At 36.8% G+C, this 22,857-nt stretch overlaps 1 protein-coding gene across 1 annotated transcript in view; it reads left to right on the forward strand.

The window, feature by feature from the left end:
* SLC15A5 (solute carrier family 15 member 5) overlaps window positions 1-22,857 on the forward strand; it is a 111,398-nt gene that overhangs the window by 13,854 nt on the left and 74,687 nt on the right. The window contains exon 3 of the mRNA XM_006167326.1: window positions 9,059-9,228. Within this exon, the coding sequence (XP_006167388.1) occupies window positions 9,059-9,228 (170 nt within the window). The remainder of the gene's footprint in view (window positions 1-9,058; window positions 9,229-22,857) is intronic.

Consider the following 22,857-nt stretch of genomic DNA (forward strand, 5'->3'; position numbering starts at 1 on the left):
AAATTAAAAATAGGTAAATAAATAAAGTTAAATAAAATAATTCTTTTAAAAAAGAGAGAGAGAAAGAGAAACAGGGTCAGCAGGTGGCGTGGTGGTTAAGCACTGGACTCCCACATAGCCAACCATGTTTCATGTCCTGGACCTGGTGACTTGCTTTCTCACTTACCCTTTCTCTCTATCTCTCTCTCTCTCTCTCTGATCAAATTTAAAAAATAATAGTAACAAATGGAATTAAATAAATAAATATTTTTAAAAAGGAAAACAAAATATAACTCTACCTTACTCTTTAATAATAAAATCATAATTTACAAAGTATGTTTCATCCAACAAAGCCAAAGCAGTTCATAGATTATTATTATTATCATTATCATTGGTGATTTTTCGCTTTAGGGCTTGTACACTTGCCAGAGAGACTGAAAGAAGCAGAGACAGAGAAAGTGAGAAAACACCCCCGAGGGGGGATGGCAACGTCACAATCTTTTCTCCTCCAGTATCCTCTTGGTATTTTGGGCACTCATGCACACACACCTGATTTGAGTTTCAAGCCACCAGGTCTGGAACTAGAACCATGGTCAGCCTGTGTGAGTCCAGCACTATGCCATTTGCTGGCCTCAAATAATCTTAATACTTAAATATTCTCTGAATTGAGAAGTTGCCTGTAAATACCTTTGAAAAATTCACTAGCTTTTCTAAAATTCGATTTGCATTGATCTAGTCAAATTCAACAAACTCTCACTCTAATGATGACAGGCACCCCCCCTTTGTTTTTTTATCTTTGCCAAATTGTTAGTATTCAAGAAATCTATTCAGAATTCCCCAAACACATATAACCGTGGAAACCAAAGGATATTTTTTTAAAAAGGAACACAAATTCTTTACTATTTTTTACTGTGGTCTTCTGTCTTTTCTTAAGCTCTGCTTGGTCTCTTTTAAGTTTGGTAGGTGAATGAGTTGGGACTTATTTTCACTGGCAAACTCTGAGAATTGGTGGTTCAAAAGCTTCAACGTAGCAAATGAGAAAACAATTCTGGTGATCTGTTTAAATTGGGGTGTTGGTCAAAGAATGGGGAAGAAAAGAAAGAAAGGAAATGAAAGCAGATTAAAAGAGTGAGAGGCAGAGAGAATGGGGAGAGTGAATCAGTCCCCCAAAATTTGTGAATCAAAAATATAACTTTCACTTTAATTTTGCTGTATATTCACTAAATCAATGATATTCTTTAATTAAACCGTCTTTTTTTAAACAGCTCTACTGGAGAAAAATTATAAATAATAAGAAAGAACTATAAAATTTCTATTTGTTCCTTCTTTCTCTAAATACAAGGGGCCCAGAATATTCTTTGAAGTCCTTCAGCGGACCAATGGTTATACTAAAAGAAACAATGATTGACAATGGCCATCCACCATGAAATCAGGGCCCAAATGTTTGATTGACTCTTCTGAATAGTTCCATTTTATTCCATTGAAGAGTCACAAATCCCCCGGTGAATTATTCCAATATTGTTCAATGCAGAATAAAATGCTGTCTGGAGTTTTTAACTTGTCTGCAAGTGCTATGAAGATTTGAAATTTGCAAAAAGTTTGTCTGCCTTCTTTGATACTTTCTAAGGTTAGGAACTACACTTAAATTGTTTCTCTTAAAAACGCTTAAGATAAATAGGAAGCATGTTATTTGGTTAGTCTAAGAACTGACAATATATTTAAGTGACTTTAAAATGATTACTAAATAATAAATGTTTAAAATAATCTAAAAAATGTCTGCATTTTGGAGGGATAATTTTTTATTTGTATTCTCCACCTTAAAATCATGAAGAGGAAAAAAAAATTACTTATACTCTCAGTTATTTGCAGTTACCAGCCTGCATTTAAAAGCAGACCAAAGAAACATATTTTTACTGCTGCTTTCAATTTTCCTTAATCACTGGTATTTGTTTTGCTTTAGAGCTTTGCTCTCTGACTTTCTATGTGAGAGGTGCTTTATATATTCAATTTGCTAGTGAGCTATGACATGAAAGGAATCTTAATGGTGAGTTTGAAGACTGTGGATTTTTATTTCTTTTATTTTTTAGAGATGATACATATACAATTTCACCCTTAATTATCTATGGCTTTTCTTGTCCATGGATCAACAAAGACATATATAAGACATGCCCATCTTAGGTAATTCTTTTAGAAAATTACATAATCAAATATGTTGGGTGGCATTTGTTAAAATACATTTAGTACTTTATGTGAAATCTCTTCTTACACGTAAATATTCAGCACTATAATTCTTTGGCTTCTAACTACCTTTCACAAGATTTAAGTCTTAGAATAATTGTAATTTTCCTTGACCCTCTTTAGAGCAATTCAGTTTACATCAGCATGTGGTATACTAAAGAGTCACGCAGTGTCCTCTTCGATTTTCTCAACAATATGTACTTAACATTAAAAAAAAAAATAGAGTTTCCTAAAGATTGAAAGAACTGCAACACCGCTTTCAGCTCCAGTTTCTCTCAGTGGCTACAGCCACAATTCAAGTGTACAGCTTGCAACAGCATGAAAGAATGACCCGAGGCTGAGCCTAGGGACTCTATCCAGTTGTCCTAGAAAATTTTAACTTTCTACCTCACCTACATTGTGATAAATAAATTTTTATTAGTGGATTACAGAAAATCAGTTTGCTCAGCATGGGCAGGTTTGACATTCCATTACTTTTCTAGGTCAATTATTGAGAGGTTTTTGGATTTGTGTTTTGTGAAACAGAGAGAAAAAGTCTCTTGAAGAGACTGGGATATTGGGGTGGAGAGGTCAGGGAACAATAGGCATTTCTTAACAGAGTCTTGACCTGACGTAATCCTTCCCACCCCAACCTCCCAGTCTATCAGTACTATAATGCCTGACACACACGGTGTTCCCCACACACACCCTCTGTGCCGTGGGCTGGGAACTGAACTTCTCTGTGCAACCCTAGTCACTGGGTTGTGGTATCATCCCACCTGTGCCACCACAACTAGGCCTTGTTTTACTTTTATGGGGATGCCATGTTATTAATCACTTTGCTATTTATTATCCACTTACTGTGAGCTGGTACCATGGTACAACCCACAGAGATAAAGAAATGGAGATGAAGAATAAGGTTATAGTCCGAGAACTTGACAATCTGTAAATGAGAGGAAAATCTGACAAAGGTGAAATAATTAGTGAATGAATATTTGCTTTAGAAGTTCAGAGACAAAACAAGGTAAAATATTTGAGTGAGTATTGAACGAAGGAAAGGAGACTTGATATGGGACTTTGAAAATAAGATGAGGCAAGCCAAGGGATGTGCAAAGTTGCAGAGATGAAATGAGTTGGTGTGCTTCTAGGGCATTGAGAAGGCTAGCCTGATGTGACAGAGGTCTTCTTTCCAAACACATATCATCTATCTGTTCACTCTTGTCCCTTTCCTTTGCTATCACCCTGGTCCAGTTCGCTCTCAGATCTCATGCAGACTATTACAATGGTTGTGATTAGTCTTCTTACAATTCACATGGCTGACACAGTCTTTTTTTCTTCTTCTTCCACTTGAAGTCAATAAATCAGTCCCTTGCTCAGTTCACTTCAAAGGACTTGCATTGAGAATAACATCCAAACTTCACACCATGGATTTCAAGGCCCTAAATCATCTGGGCCTCACTTATGTGCTTGCCCCTTCGAACACTGTATCCCTGACTCACTCTGCTGCAACAGCACTGCTCTGCTCTTTCAGTTCTTGATGTCAGGATTAAAGAAAAATAAGGAACAGTGACATTTGCTATCACTATACAGCTCCAACCCATATTCTTTATTTAATTCTTACAAAACAGTCGCTTAGAGAATATCGTCCCCATTTAAAACATCACCATAAATCCAGACTGCATAGATCCCAGACCTTGTGATTATCAGACTTGTAAATCAAACCCTTGTCTTCTGACTACCATTTTAAAGAAGAGGGACAATATTTACAACTAACGATACATAAACCATGATGAGAAGGATGAGTGAAAGGTGATTTCAAATATGAAAGCCTGGGTTTATTAATAAGGAAATGATAGTGCCATGAAACTGGTAACGGCACAGGCCTGGAAAGACGTGAGAAAAGGGCATCTGACTCAGAGTTGTCTCCTTCTAGAGGCTATGCCAGGACAGATGCTTTTCCTCACTGCTGTGCAACAACTCAGCCGTGTGATTTTGATGAATCAGATCAGTTCTCCAAGGCTCTGATATCTTCTTGGGGAAAAAAAGGAGACAACTTTTGCTTGAGATAGGCAAAGAATTCTGAGAAACTTGACTATACCCTTTGACTTCACTCCCTGAGTTAATCAATTCCCTGAAAGCATAATCCATGAAGAATATTTGATAATTGAGCTACCTCAAAAATAAGATTTTTTTTTTAAAAGACACTTTTGGGAGAATGTAAGGGCAAGCCACAGACTGGGAGAAAATATTTGCAAATTACATAGTTGACAAAAGATTAGTATCCAGAATATATAAACAGCTTTTCAAACTCAATAATAAGAAAATTGCCTGATTTTGTTTTTTTAATGGCAAATGATTTGAACAGAAACTTTACCAAAGAAGATCTACTGATGGCCAAAAAACATACGGAAAAATGCTCAACATCTGGGACCAGCAGATGGAGCAATGGTTACATTGCTTAAACTAGGTAGCTTAAACTCACAACAGGCACATGTGTGTGCATGTCAAAAATTCCAAGAAGAGAATGGCAGAAAAGGGACTGTGGCATGGCCATACCTCTGGGGGTGTGATTTCTTGCTTTCTGTCTCTCTTTCTCTCTCTGTCTTTCTGGTAAGCACACACACCCTATAGCAAAAATTTCTCTCTAAATAAATAAATAAATAATAACAAAAAAAGATACTCAACATCATTAGTCAATAAATAAATGCAAAATAAAACTAAAAATCAGAACATAGATCTATTTTATCTGGTCAATTGATTTTCAACAAAGGTGTGAAAAAAATCAATGAGGAAATTATTCCATTTTCAATACACATCATGCTAGAATAACTGAAAAGACAAATGGAAAAAATAATCCATGACACCCTACTGAGAAATGAATTCAAAGTGGATCATTGACCTTATACAAGATCCTAAACCATAAAACTACTAAAAAGCAAAAAAAAAAAAAAACAAAAAAAAACAGAGAAAATACTAGTGACATAGATATAGAAAATACTCTTTACATAGGACACAAAAAGCATGAACCAATAATGAGAAAGAAGAAAGAGTACAAATGTATTAAAATTTAAAACTTTTGTTTATCAAAAGATGTCACTGAGGGATCCAGCAGTTAGCGTAATGGCTATGTCACTGGACTCCCACGCAGTCCACTGTGGTTCGCATCCCGGACCCGGTGGCTTAAAACTCACGCCGGGCGTGTGTGCGTGCATGCCCAAGATCCTGAGAGGAGAATGGAGGAGAAGGGATTGTGGTGTGACCATCCCCCCGGGGGGTGATTTCTCGCTTTCTGTCTCTATGTCTCTCTCTGTCTGTCTAGCGAGCGCACGTGCCCTATAGCGAAAACCTCCCCCCACAAAAAAAAAAGGTTAAAAAAAAAAGATGACACTGAAAAAAAAATGAAAAGGCAAGTCACAGATGGCAAGAAAACATGTATAGAGCGTATATCTGATGAAAGACATGCATCCAGGATATCTGAAGATATTACAAATCAGTAATAGTAAAACAAACTATTCGCTTTTTTCTCCCTAATTTGCCAAAGTACATGTGCTTACCTGAGAAAGACAGAGGGAGAGAAAGGGCTTACCCCTTCGCTCCGCCAGATGAGTGGCCACTGCCATAGTCCTTTCTCCATCTCTCCCTCCTTTCTGGATCCTGGGCACATATGCACACACACTAGACATGTTTCTTAAGCCATTGGTCTGGTACTTGAACTCCAAGGTAGGCCATGTAGGATCTAGACTCCTTAATCACCATGCCACCAGCTGGCCCTACTCAATCCCACCCCCTTTTTTTTTCTCATTTTGCCAGAAAGTGTGCACATTTGTCAGAGTCAGAGAGGGAGAGACAGAGGGAGAGAGAGAAAGTCCTCTCCATGGGGCATAGTCACACTACAATCCTTTCACTTCCATTTCTCCATCCGGTTGGATTTGGGGGCATGCATACACAGTGTCTGACATGTCTTTCTAGTGGCTGGGTCCAGGATTCAAAGCATGCTTTTGACCATGTGGAATCTAGCTCCTCCAAACCCTAGGCCACAGAGGCCCAAGACTATCTACTTTTTTAAAACAGCATGGAGGATTTCCAGTATCGGCCAAGACAGAGTAACCCCATTCCTTGTAGGCACAGCAAAACCTGGACCTGGCACAACAAATAAACACAGGAAGAGTCTGAGAGAGGGAAAGGAGAGACTTTTGCCTAGGAACCTTGAAACTGGAGAGAGGATGGTAATAAGTTCCCTGGGATTTCTTTCTGACATCAGTGGGGTTAATGGAGAAGACTAAACCTGAAATTACCAGCTAGCACAGAGAGGGGAGGAATGAGGATTGGGGTGAGACAGGTAACTCCAAGAAAAGCCTGCTCACCTTAGCTAAAGTTCTAAGAAAAAGTTCTCTAACATAGGAGCATATCTTTTTGACTATACCTCCCAACTCCACTCAAACACTGTGGAAAATTGACCCCCATGTTCCCACCACTGTCCCCAGAGTTTCCATAGAGATGAGAATGAATCGAAAATTTACAAACTTACCAGCGGTAGCAAGCAGAAACACTTTCATTTCCCAGGTTAGATGGTGCTGGTAGAGCCAAATAAGGAGCTCATCTTTCATCCCTGGCTCAGCAAAAGCTGGGAAATGTTCCAAGTTACCTCCTAGGTAGTGCCCTCTGGGTGCAGCATGGGGTGGAGCCTCCATCCCCAACTAGCAAGTGGAATGAGGCAGTGTAGGTGGGGCTACTCTCGTCCTAATTTCTCGTCCTTGACAATTCTCTTCCCCTCCCCTCACACTGTTGTGGTCACCTATGAGAGAGAAGAAACAATCCTTATTAAAGTTTAATTCTCTATTCCATTATTGTAGTCACATGGTCAAACAAGTTGAAAGAAAAATGCAAAATTATGCAGACTATATTCATCAAGTTCATGACCACCAAAGTGACCTTTACCATTGCCTAGCAGGTATACAATAGCCAATCAATCCCTCTTCTTCTCTTTTAGGAAGCTATTTCTAAGCTTTGTCTTTCTTCTCTAACTTTCATTATATCCTTCCCATAGCCAACCTTACCTGTTGACTTTATATTTTTAACTTAGAAGGGGGGAAAAAAAGAAAAAGAAAAGGAAGAAATAAAGGAGCGACGAGAAGATATGATGGACATGCCATGGGGTGATACTCCCATAACCCTTACTGAACCACTCTTGCATAGACATATCACCCTGCATGTGAGCACGACCCATGACCTGATTCTAACAAATAAAAAATGACCCAGATGATAAGATCTCACTTCCCTCATTACACTATATGATAAAGGTGAAGGGATTTTGCCAAGGTAATTAATGTCCCCAATCAGTTGGTTTTGAGTTAATGAAAGAAGAGGTTATCCTGGCTGGGAACCAGCAGTTAGCATAATGGCTATGTCACTGGACTCCCAAGTAGTCAACCGTGGTTCAAGCCCCGGACCCGGTGGCTTAAAACTCACGCCGGGCACGTATGCGTGCGTGCCCAAGATCCTGACAGGAGAATGGAGGAGAAGGGATTGCAGCGTGACCATCCCCCCGGGGGGTGATTTCTCGTTTTCTGTCTCTCTGTCTCTCTCTGTGTGGTGAGCGCACACGCCCTATAACAAAAACTTCTCCAAAAAAAAAAAAAAAAAAGAAGAGGTTATCCTGGGTGAGCCTGGTGTAATCAGGTAAATCTTTACACCTTAAGGATAGTTTACCTGAATTAAACAATCTATTGGTGCATGCACAACTGAAACACTTGACAGAATAGAACATATGTATGTGTCTGTGTGTGTCTTAGTGTTTTGGTATGTACATGGATATAAACTATATTCTTACACAAGTAAAATTTAATTGTATTTAATTTTACCCCAATAGAACTTATTTTTTCAGTTTATGTTAAGGTCTCTCCTTTGCAATGAGACTCTAATGGCAGGATTTAGTCCCAGCGAAACATTGAGACATAGAGATTATTTTCCCAGAACCTGAAAGCCAGACTGCTGGAATGGTACCTATTTGTGACACTAATTATTGGGAAGAGACACCGAAAATTGTATCAAAATGTTACTCACTTCTTTGACTTAAGCCTTATTCTGGGTATAACCAAAAACTTTGCTATTTTTCCTGTACTTTGAAAACTGGAACACATGAGAAGATTCAACTTTAACCATTTAACCTTTTCCAGTTAATGGAGAGGGCAGCAGGGGGAGGGCAGTGACAAAGAGGGTGGTATTGAATGATTAGGTATTGTCTTTGCATTCTAGTACCGAAACTCAAGAGTTCAGTAGTTCGCAGAGACTGTTTGGCTTGCAAAAACTAAAATATTTACTATTGGGTTCTTTGCAGAAAAAGTGTGTCAACCTCTGTTTTAGATAAGAGAGAACATGCTCTGGGACCAGCAGATGGTGTAATGATTACATTGCTGGACTAACACATAATCAACCACAGTTGAGTCCCAAACCTGGCTGCTTAAAACTCATGCAAGGTACATATGTGTGTATCCTCAAAATCCTGAAGAGAGAATGGAGGAGAAGGGATTGCTGCATGGCCATTCCTCCTGGGGAATGATTTCTTGTTTATGATCTCTCTGTCTCTCTCTGTCTCTCCAGCAAGCCCACGTGCCCTATAGCAAAAAAACAAAAACAAAAACAAAAACAAACAAACTATTTAATTTAATTCTACATCACATCTAAAATCACATCAAAATACAAATACAGCAAAGATGATGAAATTGATACATTATAAAGAATATTGGAAAAGTCAGCTAACATGCCGCTATTTCAGAGCTTACATTTAAATGAAAGCATAAAATTAGCTACTGTTATCTAAAGTAACTTGATGGTATTATTTTTTTCTGTCTGTATGCTGCAGGTTTTATTGGCTCATGAACCTAAATGCAACTGTTGTCTTTCTGGGAATATCTTACATCCAGTACTCAGGGGCCTGGGTCTTTGTTTTGCTGATTCCTTTTATGTCTACATTTATGGCTCTAATGATTCTTCATATGATGCATTATAACCTGATCTATAAGCCAGAAAAATGTAAGTAAATCATACGTTACATTATTTTTTTTAGTTCTTAGTTTTTCTTGATGTATTTCCTTCCTCTTTGCTTCCCTATAACTTCTCTTTCAATTTACAGATTTGAAAGATTATGCCATTTAGTACATTCCAAATGGCAGATATATCCTTGAAGCCATTTTTAGTCTCCATTCATAACTATCTCTTTATATTTAATTTATTATTTTTGTTAAGAAACCATGACATTTGGTCCCAGCAGATGGCATACTGGTTAAGATGCTGGCCTCCCACATGGCTGACCATGGTTGGAGTCCCAAACTCAATGGCACACATGTGCATGTGTGTCCAAAATCCTGAGACAATGGCACACATGTGCATGTGAGTCCAAAATCCTGAGAGGCAACTAGAGCGGAAGGGATTTGGGTATGGCCATCCTCCCTGGCAACTAGAGGGGAAGGGATTTGGGTATGGCCATCCTCCCTGGAGGGGATTTCTCACTTTCCCCCCTCTGTCTGTCTTTCTCTCTCTCTAGTGAGTGCATACACCTTATGGCAAATCCAAAAAGAGAGAGAAAGAGAGAGAAAGAGAAAAGAAATTTGAACATTTTATAGAGTATTTCCTATCATTTGGATTTTGCTGACTGCAGTCATATAATATTGAACAAAGTTTCCCACTCTGTAATTCTTGCAAATTTATAATAGACCTAGGTACTTGATCCAATTTCAGGGTTTTCTTTTCTTTTTTTTTTGAAGAGACAAAATTCCTTCATAGATAGCATTATGTACTTCATGTACTTCAATCAAGAGGTACAATGTCTTTGTTTTTTGCAGTGTTAGCATCCTTTCATGATTTTTGCTTATTTCTACTACTCCACTGGGGGTTTTAAAATGATGACATTCTATATTTCTTCTTCTTTTATTAGCTGAAATAACTCTAAAGAGAGAAATATCTCTTCATCTTTTCTTTAGTAGACATAAATACACAGAGGTATAGTTTGTGTTTAAGAAAAGAATATAAATGTTTAATTCTTTCCCTTTGTAAATTATCATATTAATAAGTTGGACTTTAACGTGCAGCAAAGGTGACCTATTAGTTTGTTTTATTTTTAACAATTATTGTGAATTCATGGACTTAACCATTTCAGTGTGTTTCAATCTACTGTAATTAGTGTTGCTCAAATGTTTCTATCTTTGGGCAGTGAGATCCTCTTCATACTGGTGCCTGAGTCCTTAAGACAATCCCCTTTCTGTCTTTGATTCCTTGCTTTTTAAAAAATAGATATCCTTTTATGTCTTCAATAAAGGCAAATATTAGTATCATATTTGTATGTGCATGTATGTGTGTGTATTTTCTCCCTTCCATACATAGTAACATTTTATTCACATTGTTCTCACTGGCTTTTTTCATTTAATATAGCTTGGAGTAACTTTATAATTGTATATAAAATATTCATTTCTTATTTATAGCTGCATAGTACTCCATTGTGTGATAAATAATCATTTGCTTTACTAGTCAGATATCAACATTCATTTGGGGTTTTGTTTGCATTTGTCATATTAAGTAGGTTCTGCTGCATAGCTTGGTGCATACTTCTATATTTTTTGTCAGTATATTTTTATGATCAATTCCCAGAAGCAGGATTGCTAAATCAAGAAATGAGTCCATATGTAATTTTGCTATAGACATGGAATTCCATCTTATACTAGTTATACCAATATTTGTATTTCCACCAAAACTACATAAGAATTCTTATTACCCCACATTCTGTCCAGCAAATATATTGTCAAACTTCTGGGGTTTGGGCCAATTTACGGGTAGGAAATGACATCTCATTGTGGTTTTACTTTATATCTCCCCTATTTTGAGAATAGTTGAGCATTTTTTCATTGCTTTAGAACAACTTGGATATCTTTTTCAGTGAACTAGTTGTTTTGATTCCTAGTCTAACTTTTCAGTAGGGTTGTAGTCTTTTCTCTTTTTTAATTATGGTAAAAAAAAAAACCCACAATATTAAAGTTACCATCTTAATCATTGTTTAAGAGATTTTTGCTATAGGCATGTACACTCACTGGAGAGACAGAGAGACAGAAAGCAAAAAATCATCCTCCAGGGGGATGGCCATGTTGTAATTCCCTCTCCTCCATTCTCCTCTTGGGATTTTTGGGCATGCATGCATACACACCCAATGTGAGTTTCAAGCCACCAGGTCTGAGACTTGAGCCACATAGTAGTCCATTGCCTTAACCACCACCTGCTACTCATTTAATTTATTTTAAATATTCAGCTCAGTAGTATTAAATAAATTCACATTTTTGTAAAACAGATCTCTTGAACTTTTTCAGTTGAACATTGAGTCTCCATACCCACTAAACATTTATTCCCCTCCTCACTCCTGCTAGCCCTTGATAATTGCCTTTCAACTTTCAGTTTCTATGATTTTGACTATTTTGGATACTTAATATGAGTGGGATCATACAATATTTCATCTTATGACTGACTTATTTTACTTGGACTATTATCCTTAAGGTTCTTTTATACTGTAATATACAACAGGATTCCCTTCTTTTTCAGTACTACATAATAGTCCATTGCCTTATATACCACATTTCCTTTATCAACTTCTCTATCAATGAATAATGGAATTACTTCTACCTCTCAGCTAATGTAAATAATCCACAAGGAACATGGATGTGCAAAACAGTGCTTCAAGATGTTTAAATTCTTTTGGATAAATACCCAGAAATGGGCTTATTGTAATTTTATTTTTAATGTTTTAAAAAGTTTTCACACTGTTTTCCATAATGGTGACACCATTTTTCATTCACACTAATAGTGCATAAAGTCCTTAACAATTTATTCACTTCTTTGTCAACACTTGTTATCGTTAAAAAGTGGGACTCCTGATTGGTGCAAAGTTTATCTCATGGTTTTATTTGCATTTCCCTAAAGATTAGTGATGGTGAGCATCTTTTCAGGTGTTTATTGGCTATTTATATATCTTTGGAAAGTGTCTACTTAACTCTTTTATCCATTTTTCAATCAGGTTGTGGTTTTGCCCTATTGTTGAGTTGTAGAAGTTTATTATATGTTCTGGATACTAACCTGGTATCAGATATGTAATTTGCAATTATTTTTACCATTTCATTGGTTGCCTTTTATGCTGTTGATTTTTTTTCTTTGATACTCAGATGTTTTCATGTTTGTTATAGTCTCATTTGTCTATATTTTTCCAGTCAGTCTTTATTAGTACACATAAACACAACTGATTTTGAGTGCTGGTTTTATGTTCTGAAACTTTGCTGAATTCATTTATTTGTTCTAACAATTCTCTGGTAGAATCTTTATTGCTTATTAAATATAAAATTGTAATTTGTGAATAGAGGTGATTTTACTTATTTTCTGGTTTATATGCCTTTTATTCCTTTTCCTTATTTAAGTGCTTTATTTAAAACTTTCGGCACTGGGTTGGCCCCTTAGCCTACTGGTTAAGGGATCTGGATCGCACATGACCAACTACATAGCAACTGATGGGACTATGTATCACAAAATTGTAATAGTAAAAAGGAGGGTGATACTAAGCTAAATTTAAAAGACTGCTATATATACAGTCTAGGAAAATCCATTTTGCAAGCTGTAATGATATACGGTGATTGAATGTATTAGAAAATTAAAGATAATAATGATTTAAAACATAAAATATTGCTGAAAGGAACAGGAGAGAAAAACAGCCCTGAAACAGCCCCATGATACCCTAAGAACTAAGAATATGTTAAAAATTGATAGGACCAGCCCCATAGCTTAGTGATTAAAGGAGTCAGATCACACCTGATTACCTTGTAGAGTCCTGGTCCTGAGGGCTTGAAAAACATGCTGGATGTGTGTGTGCATGTGCAATTCAAGTTCCAACAGGATGCAGAAATGGAGGAGAGGGGATTGCAGTGTACTTCACTGGGGAGTGCTTTCTCCCTCACTGTATTTTCGTTCTTTGTCTCTTCATCTCTCTCTGGTGAGCACACATAACCACTGACAAAAACAAACAAAACTTCCAATACTTCATTCAATAACAGTAGCAAGAATGAACATTCTTGCTTGATTCTTGATCTTAGAGAAAAATTTCAGTCTTTTCCAGTGAGTATAATATTAACTGAGGGTTTTTTGTAAATGGCTGTTATTGAGGGACCAACAGATGGAGTAGTAGTTACATCATTGGACTCCTATATGGCTGACTGTGGTTCAAATCCCAAGCCTGGTGACTTGAAACTCACACTGGGTGTATGTGTGTATGTGCTCAAAATCCTGGGAGGAGAATGGAGGAGAAGGAATTGTGACAAGGCCATCCCCCCGAGAGGTGATTTCTCATTTTCCCTCTCACTGTCTTGTCTCTCTCTTCAGAGAGCACACGTGCCCCAAGGCAAAAACGTTTACAAAAAAGAAAAAAAAGACTGTTATTTTGTTGAGATAGCTTCCTTCTTCCTTAGTCTACTGAGTGTTTTTTTTTTATTATTCACAAATGATTGTTGCATTTTATCAAATGCTTTTTCTGTATTGATTGGAATGTTCATGTCATTTTTGTCCTTCAGTTTGTTAATGTGGTATGTTACATTTATTGTTTTTTATACATTGGGTCACCTTTACATTCCAGATATAAATCCCATTTGGTTGTGGTGTATGATCTTTTTTTTCTTTTTTTTGAGAGGTTTTTGATATAAGGCGCGTGCGCTCACCAGACAGACAGAGAGAGACAGAGAGACAGAAAGCGAGAAATTACCTCCCAGAGGAGATGGCCACGCTGCAATCCCTTCTCCTCCATTCTCCTCTCGGGATCTTGGGCATGCATGCACATGCGCCTGGCATGAGTTTAAGCCACCGGGTCTGGGACTCCAACCACAGTCGACTATGTGGGAGTCCAGCAACTACGTGGGAGTCCAGCGTCATAGCCATTATGCTAACTGCTGATCCTGGTATATGATCTTTTTAAAGTGCTGTTGACTTTGATCTACTAGCATTTTGTTTAGGATTTTTGTATCAATATTTATTAGGGATATTAAGCTGTAGTTTTCTTTCCTTGGATTTGTGTCTATTTTTAGTATCCAGGTAATTCTGTCATCATAGAATGTTTGAAAGTATTCCCTCTATGTAGATTCTTTGAAAGAGTTTGAGAAAGATTGGTTAATTCTTTAAGTTTTTGATAGAAGCCATTTAGGCTTGGGTTTTCCTTTGTTGGGAGGTTTTTGATTGCTGCTTCAATCTCCTCACTAGTTATGGGTTTTTTTCATATTTTTATTTCTTCATCATTCTGTCTTAGCGGGTTGTATGTTTCTAGGAATTTATCCATTTCTTCTAGGTTATGCAATTTGTTGACGTATAATTTTCACAGTAGTCTTTTATAATCCTTTTTATTTCTGTTACATAAGTTGTAATGTCTCCTTTCATTTCTGATTTTAGCTATCTGGTTCTTTTTTTTTTTTTTTTTGCTTGTTTCTTAGTCTAGCTGTCAATTTGGTAGATCTTTTCAAAAAAACTAACATTGATTATATTGAATTTTAAAAACTGTTTTTCTACTTTTTGTTTTGTTTATTTCTGCTTACTCTTTATTTTTTCCTTTCTCTACTGACTTTGGATTTAATTTGTTTTTCTTTCTCTTTTTCTTTGAGTGTAAGACTAAGTGTTTTATTTGAAATCTTGTTTCTTTTTTAATGTAAAGATTTACCTTTATAAATTTCTCTCTGGGTACTTCCTATTTTTACTGCATCCCATACATTTTGGTATGTTGTGCTTTTGTTTTCATTCGTGTCCAAATATTTTCAAAATTCATTTGTCAATTCTTACTGACTCATTTGTTGTTTAAGAGTGGGTTCTTTTGGGCCAGACAGGTGGTATGGTGGTTAGGGCTCTGAATCCCTAACTTGACAACTTGCTTTCTCACTTTTCCTCTATCTCTCTCTCTGGTCATAGTAAATATTAATAATGATAAATTAAATTAAATAAATAAATCTAAAAAAAAGAGTAAATTGTGTTGTGATCTTTTTCATGTACATTTTTAGAAGACTTTTATATTTAGGAGATATTAAGACTTTGTTTAAAATAAAAGTTGCAAATATTATTCCTCAATTAGTATATATATTTTTAAATTCTTTTTATATTATTGACCCAACTAAAGAGTATAGCTTTACCATTTCATTTCTTACTTATGTTGAAATGATCTATTTATGAATACAATTAGAAATGTATGTGGCTTATAAATATTAGTAATACAGTAAATTCTCAACCTGTGTTTGTTATTGTTAAGCTGAGTGCATAGAGATTAAAATAAGTGACTTGCTCAAGACTTCACAGAAAGTGAATGAAGTGAAACCAGAACCCAACCACACTTTTCTCACTCTAGAACTCGCACCACCTTCTAACACCACATACTGAGACAGGGACACCCTAAAAATATCCACAGAAGACCTTTTCCTCTGTTTCTCAGAGCTCTGTGGTCTTTGTACCATAGCATGTCTCCCTGGTTGTCTATAGAATGTGGTCAATATTCAAAAAGTTGTCTCCATCAGTCCCATATAGGAAAAAAGAAAACAAATGTAAAGTATATGCTTTTTGTTGAAAAACCACTTTGGTATTTTCTGCAGTGTCGAATTAATTTTGGATTTTTGTACACACACTCAAACACATACACACACGTATATATATATACATATACATATATATGTATACATTATTTTTAGATTTGAATTTTCTTAATAACTTCTCAACATCTATCCATTTGCTTTTCATCTCTTATTTGAAAATATATTCAGCTGAATAAAGAATATAATTCTTCCTCAAGTAGTATAGATAATCAACTGTATTTGCTACCAGTCTTTTGTAGTCTATGTATTACATATTTTAAAATGATATAGTAACCTTTCTTTGAACATTAACAAGAAAAAATTTTGTGACCTACAAGTATAATTACCACAGAAAATGTTCACTGGTGGTCTGCTTTGCACAAGTGTCTATTAAATGAATATGTCAAGATTGTTGGGTTTTGTCTTGTTTTGTTTACTATTTCCAAGTTATTAGATTACCCAACTGTGATAGAATAAAATTCTGTCTTCCCTCTAGCAAAGTATATAATCCTTATTTTGGCTTCTTCCTCTCTGATGACTAAATTGGAAATTCCTCAAAGCTGTAATTCAAAGCCATAGGTGACCTTAAAGAAATGATTTTTTATATGCTACCTTTTATTTTAAGGTAACTTTTCAAATGTGGACCATGCATTCCATTATGTTTAGCTGTCAAGCACGGCCTTCATTTGCATTTCTTCCCACTGCTATAATTTTGAGAACTGGCAGGTGACCAAAGAAGAAAAAATGTGCATCTACCATCTAGAGTGCAATGTAGGCTTTTTTTATTATAATTAAGTAGCATAGATATTCATGATTAGATCAAGGTCAGAGGAGCAGAACATCAGAGCCAAGGACTTAGAGGTACAAAGAATAGAAATATTGCTTCCTAAAAGTTTTTTTTTTTTTTAATAGTAATAGCTACAAATCTTTAAGCTTTGCAATAAAACATTTAAAATAGCTCATCTGTTTTATTTTAAAATGTGCACGTCTGTTGTATTTGCTGTGCACATTTAAACCAGAGCTTAAAATCCCAGTTGAATTTTTCATTCCAGTGTTTTTCAACTTCCCATTTCTGCTCCTGGTGCAGAAAAGCAATTTGAGAATTATAATGACAATGGATTTTTTTAAAGACTAAGTCTACATGACATCCAAAATTATTTGTATAAAATGAATAAATTTTCTATTAAGTCTAATGGATTAATCCAAGGAGTGGTGTGATATTTAGATGGAGATATTTTCAACAGGATATCTATCCTAACATTCAGTGGTAACAATTGCCATTCTCCTTGTGTAGACAGATTATTGTATATTCCCTTTTCTTTCGCTAACTATACTGTTGGCTTCCTCTAAGACCAACTGATCAATCAGTTGTTTTTACCCTGCTTTCCTTCCTTGTAATCTGTCTAGCCCATGGTCTATTTCTTCCCAGTCTTCCTGAATAACTTTTGCTACAATGATTTCTTAATTGCTGTGGAACTCTAAAATTGATTCCAGGGACTCTGTCTCTTCTCTAGCCACCATTTTTCTTATGTAATCTCTAGACCCATGACTTTTAACACCATCTATATACCTAACACTCAATTTCATATTGACCTCTCACCTCACCTGGAAAAACATATATTCCCACTTCTTATTTGGTTTTGGTTTTCTAATAACTGCTTAAACGTAAGCTGACCAAAACTCAACTGCTGATTCACTGACCAAAACTCAACAGCTTCTTTCTAGTTTTCTCCTCCATATAGGTCAGTGCAAGGTGTTTTTTTTATTTTTTTAGTTTTTTGGAGAGTTTTTTGCTATAGCTCACCAGACAGACAGACAGACAGAGAGAGAGAGAGAGAGAGACAGAAAGCGAGAAATCACCCCCCAGGGGGAATGGCCACATCACAATCCCTTGTCCTCCGTTCTTCTCTCAGGATCTTGGGCATGTACACACACGAGCCCGGCATGAGTTTTGAGTCACCGGGTCCGGGACGCGAACCACTGTTGACTACATGGGAGTCCAGCGACATAGCCATTATGCCAACTGCTGGTTCCCAATGTGTGAAGTGGTTTTAAGGAGGGAAAAACAGTCATCCTCAAATCTTCTCCTTTCTTTTTTTTTTTTTTGAGAGATTTTCACTGTAGGGTGTGTGCGCTCGCCAGACAGACAGAGAGAGACATAGAGACAGAAAGCGAGAAATCACCCCCCAGGGGGAATGGTCACACCACAATCCCTTCTCCTCCATTCTCCTCTCGGGATCTTGGGCACGCACACACACGCGCCCAGCGTGAGTTTTAAGCCACCGGGTCCGGGACCCGAACTGCGGTCGACTACGTGGGAGTCCAGCGACATAGCCATTACGCTAACTGCTGGTTCCCTAATCTTCTCCTTTCTTAACGCCCTTCTAAGTTCAGAAAATTCTATTGATTTTTCAAAAAAAGAAAGTCCCATTCTGTCCCTTTCTCTTCGTTGCTACTACTGCACTAGTCCAAGTCACCACTATCTCTTGCTCCCTCAGCTTCTTCTTTTATACCCTAAAGCCCATTATCTACACAGCCACCAAGTTCTAGAGTAACATTTTAAATCTAGGCATCATGTGACATCTCTACTGCTTAAAACTTTGTAATGGTCTCTTATGATACTGAGAGTAAACTTCAGAACTGAAAGTTCTTACCTCGCCTGTATGTTTGGACCACTAACCACCTCTTGGACCTTGTCTCCTCCCAATTTTCTTAACAACTTAGCTACTACTTCATTGGCCTTTACTCTTCCTGAGCCTCTCGCAGCTCATTTTTACTTCATGATACACCTGGTAAATATTTCTTACAGGTATTTTTTCCCCTATTTTTAGTCATTCAATCTTCTGTTAAAATGTCAACTTTATAAGTAGTCTTCTCTGTAGTACCCTACCCCACAATGGGTCTCTGTCTTATTAGCCTATTTTGTTTTCAGCCTATAACTTGTCTAATATTTTCCTGCTTGTAATGTCTCTCCCACCACAAAGACAGCTCTGGAGTTTGTAGGTCTTTTTCACAAACTCTGGAGTATGTAGGTGCTAGAACAGTTCCTGGATCACAGTAGAGACTCAACAAAGACATTGAATGAATGAAAAGTTATGTTCACATTTCTTTGGCATCAATTATGTACTCTTACTATACTTAGCTAGAGCTTTTTTTTTTTTAGAGGTTTTGGTATAGGGCACATGCCCTCGCCAGAAAGACAGAGAAAGACAGAGAGACAGAAAGCGAGAAATCACCCCCCGCCCCAGGGGAGATGGCCACACTGCAATCCCTTCTCCTCCATTCTCCTCTCAGGATCTTGGGCATGCATGCACACACGCCTGGCATGAATTTAAGACACTGGGTCCAGGACTCGAGCTGCGGTCGGCTACATGGGAGTTCAGCGATATAGCCATTACGCTAACTGCTGGTTCCCTTAGCTAGAGTTTTATAACTCCATTTACGTATAATTATTTTCTCTCACTTTCTTTTAAAAAAAATTATTTCTTCCATGAGAAAGGGAGATAGAGAGAGAGTTTGAGAGACCCCAACAGGGTCTTCATGCTGTGATCCTCACTCATTGTTAGCCAATCAGGATCACAGGCATGCTCACATGCACCCAACACCCACAGCCTGAGAACTTCACATGTGGCCTCAGCATGACAGAGCACTGACTCACCACTGCATCAATGGTCTATATTTAATCATTTCTGTTTCTTGACCATTGTTACTTGTTACATTGTTCTTGTTACTTCCTATCACTATTTCAGAATTTTATTTGTTTAAATGAATATATTTTTCAAAATATATATTCAATAGAGGCCAATACTACTTAAAGCCTGGTTTATGGATCAGTGCTGATGCAATAAAATGAATACAGGCATTGAGAGAAAGCATATAGAAATATTTATGTAAAATTACACAACTGTTGAACCTAGTAATAAAAAATCAGGGCTTATATTTTATATGTTTTCATTTTATTTTATTAGGTATTCCATTTTTATTCTAGTTCACAAATAGCCTATAGAATACAGTAGTTGAGAAATTTTTAAAAAGTGATTTTTAACACAACTTTTATACAACTGATTGTAAAGCACTAATCTAAACTATCTCTCTTTAGAAATAATATGATAGTGGGGACCAGCAGTTGGCATAATGACTATGTCGCTGAACTCCCATGTAGTTGACTACAGTTCGAACCCCTTCTGTTAAAATGTCAACTTTATAAGTAGTCTTCTCTGTAGTACCCTACCCCACAATGGGTCTCTGTCTTATTAGCCTATTTTGTTTTCAGCCTATAACTTGTCTAATATTTTCCTGCTTGTAATGTCTCTCCCACCACAAAGACAGCTCTGGAGTTTGTAGGTCTTTTTCACAAACTCTGGAGTATGTAGGTGCTAGAACAGTTCCTGGATCACAGTAGAGACTCAACAAAGACATTGAATGAATGAAAAGTTATGTTCACATTTCTTTGGCATCAATTATGTACTCTTACTATACTTAGCTAGAGCTTTTTTTTTTTTAGAGGTTTTGGTATAGGGCACATGCCCTCGCCAGAAAGACAGAGAAAGACAGAGAGACAGAAAGCGAGAAATCACCCCCCGCCCCAGGGGAGATGGCCACACTGCAATCCCTTCTCCTCCATTCTCCTCTCAGGATCTTGGGCATGCATGCACACACGCCTGGCATGAATTTAAGTCACTGGGTCCAGGACTCGAGCTGCGGTCGGCTACATGGGAGTTCAGCGATATAGCCATTACGCTAACTGCTGGTTCCCTTAGCTAGAGTTTTATAACTCCATTTACGTATAATTATTTTCTCTCACTTTCTTTTAAAAAAAATTATTTCTTCCATGAGAAAGGGAGATAGAGAGAGAGTTTGAGAGACCCCAACAGGGTCTTCATGCTGTGATCCTCACTCATTGTTAGCCAATCAGGATCACAGGCATGCTCACATGCACCCAACACCCACAGCCTGAGAACTTCACATGTGGCCTCAGCATGACAGAGCACTGACTCACCACTGCATCAATGGTCTATATTTAATCATTTCTGTTTCTTGACCATTGTTACTTGTTACATTGTTCTTGTTACTTCCTATCACTATTTCAGAATTTTATTTGTTTAAATGAATATATTTTTCAAAATATATATTCAATAGAGGCCAATACTACTTAAAGCCTGGTTTATGGATCAGTGCTGATGCAATAAAATGAATACAGGCATTGAGAGAAAGCATATAGAAATATTTATGTAAAATTACACAACTGTTGAACCTAGTAATAAAAAATCAGGGCTTATATTTTATATGTTTTCATTTTATTTTATTAGGTATTCCATTTTTATTCTAGTTCACAAATAGCCTATAGAAAACAGTAATTGAGAAATTTTTAAAAAAGTGATTTTTAACACAACTTTTATACAACTGATTGTAAAGCACTAATCTAAACTATCTCTCTTTAGAAATAATATGATAGTGGGGACCAGCAGTTGGCATAATGACTATGTCGCTGAACTCCCATGTAGTTGACTACAGTTCGAACCCTGGACCCAGTTGCTTAAAAGCTCACACTGGGTGTGTGTGCGTGCATGCCCAGGAGGAGAATGGAGGAGAAGGGATTGCGGTGTGACCATCCCCCCTGGGGGGTGATTTCTCACTTTCTATCTGTTTGTTTCTCTCTGTCTTTCTGGTGAGCATATGTGCCCTATAGCAAAAACCTCTCAAAATATTTAAAAGAAAGAAATAAATATGATAGTAATATTAATTGTTTAATATGATTGCATGTAGCAATGCATCAGGAGAAGATCCCAATTTATCTTGCAACAAATAGTGATTTGTTTGTACAAAAAAAAAAAGGAGAAGGGATAGTTTTAAATATATTGTATTTCATTCTAGTCTTTAGATTTAAAAACATGGGAGGCGACTGTATCTTTGGAAATAGTCTTTTATCCTCTGAATAGTTATAATTTTACAATAAAGCCTATTCGAAAGCATAGAGTAATTCAGATCAAGGCTGTTAATAACCCCACTATCTACACAGCACAATTTTGCAGAGTTGGGCAGAGAACAGGTTGATGAATAACAGATACAAGATTGTAAGGAAATGTCAGGAAGTTAAGCCTCCTAGCCCAGGCCTGTTCAAATTTAGTCTCTAGACTGTTCATCAACACATTCTCAGTTCTCATCTTACTTAAACCTTAAGTAAACTAATTGAAATCACTAGGAAAGTCTAATAGAGCAATTCTTTCTGCAATGATAGAGAGCTGTCCTTCCTCTTTTCTAAGAGATGCAAATCTTGACCACTCACAGGGGCTCTGTCTTCCTGGCCATCTCAGTGTGAGGGCCTTCATCTACGCCTGCAATAGTGATTAAGAGGAGGCAATAGTGACTGTAGATATGAACCTATCTCCTGTCAGCAATTATCCCGACATATTCCACATGACCAACATGCACTTTACAAAGGCCACCAAAGAGCCATAGCTATAATCATTCTTGGTCACTACCAATTTGGGCTGGATTTGATTCAGTGACTTAGAGGTGAAAGGCTGCATATTCAATTACCAAGCCCCCAGCTTCTTCAATTAATCAAAGCCTGACATAATGGGTCTATTATAACTCTCAAAGAAAAGACCAGATCAAATCAATATAACTACTTTATAACCATTAGAAGAAATATTAATAAATATTTTTAGTTAAATATAAATGCTAATACTCTATGACATTTAAGTGAATTTCATTAGAGTGGATTTTATCTAGAATTTTATTATAGGAAACTTGAATACAAACAAAATGATGATCCAACTATACTTAGAGTTTCTATGGCCACCTTCTTTGGAGAAACTCAAACATTTTCACATCTTCTATACCATTTATCCTGTTACCATGGTTTTGTGTCTATATATCAATAATTTGTGGAGGGATTTATCTTCTCAAAGGCAGTGCTATGAAAATTTGTTAACAATCATGATAGCACAGCTGAACTGCTAACTAAATGGGGGTCTCTTATCTGTCAGTGCATCAGGACGTTTTAATGGAGTCAAAGAAAAGGTGGGATCTAAGGATCATA

The sequence above is a fragment of the Tupaia chinensis genome, unplaced genomic scaffold (genome assembly GCF_000334495.1).
Source record: "Tupaia chinensis unplaced genomic scaffold, TupChi_1.0 Scaffold144702_1, whole genome shotgun sequence".
Classification (NCBI taxonomy): domain Eukaryota; kingdom Metazoa; phylum Chordata; class Mammalia; order Scandentia; family Tupaiidae; genus Tupaia; species Tupaia belangeri.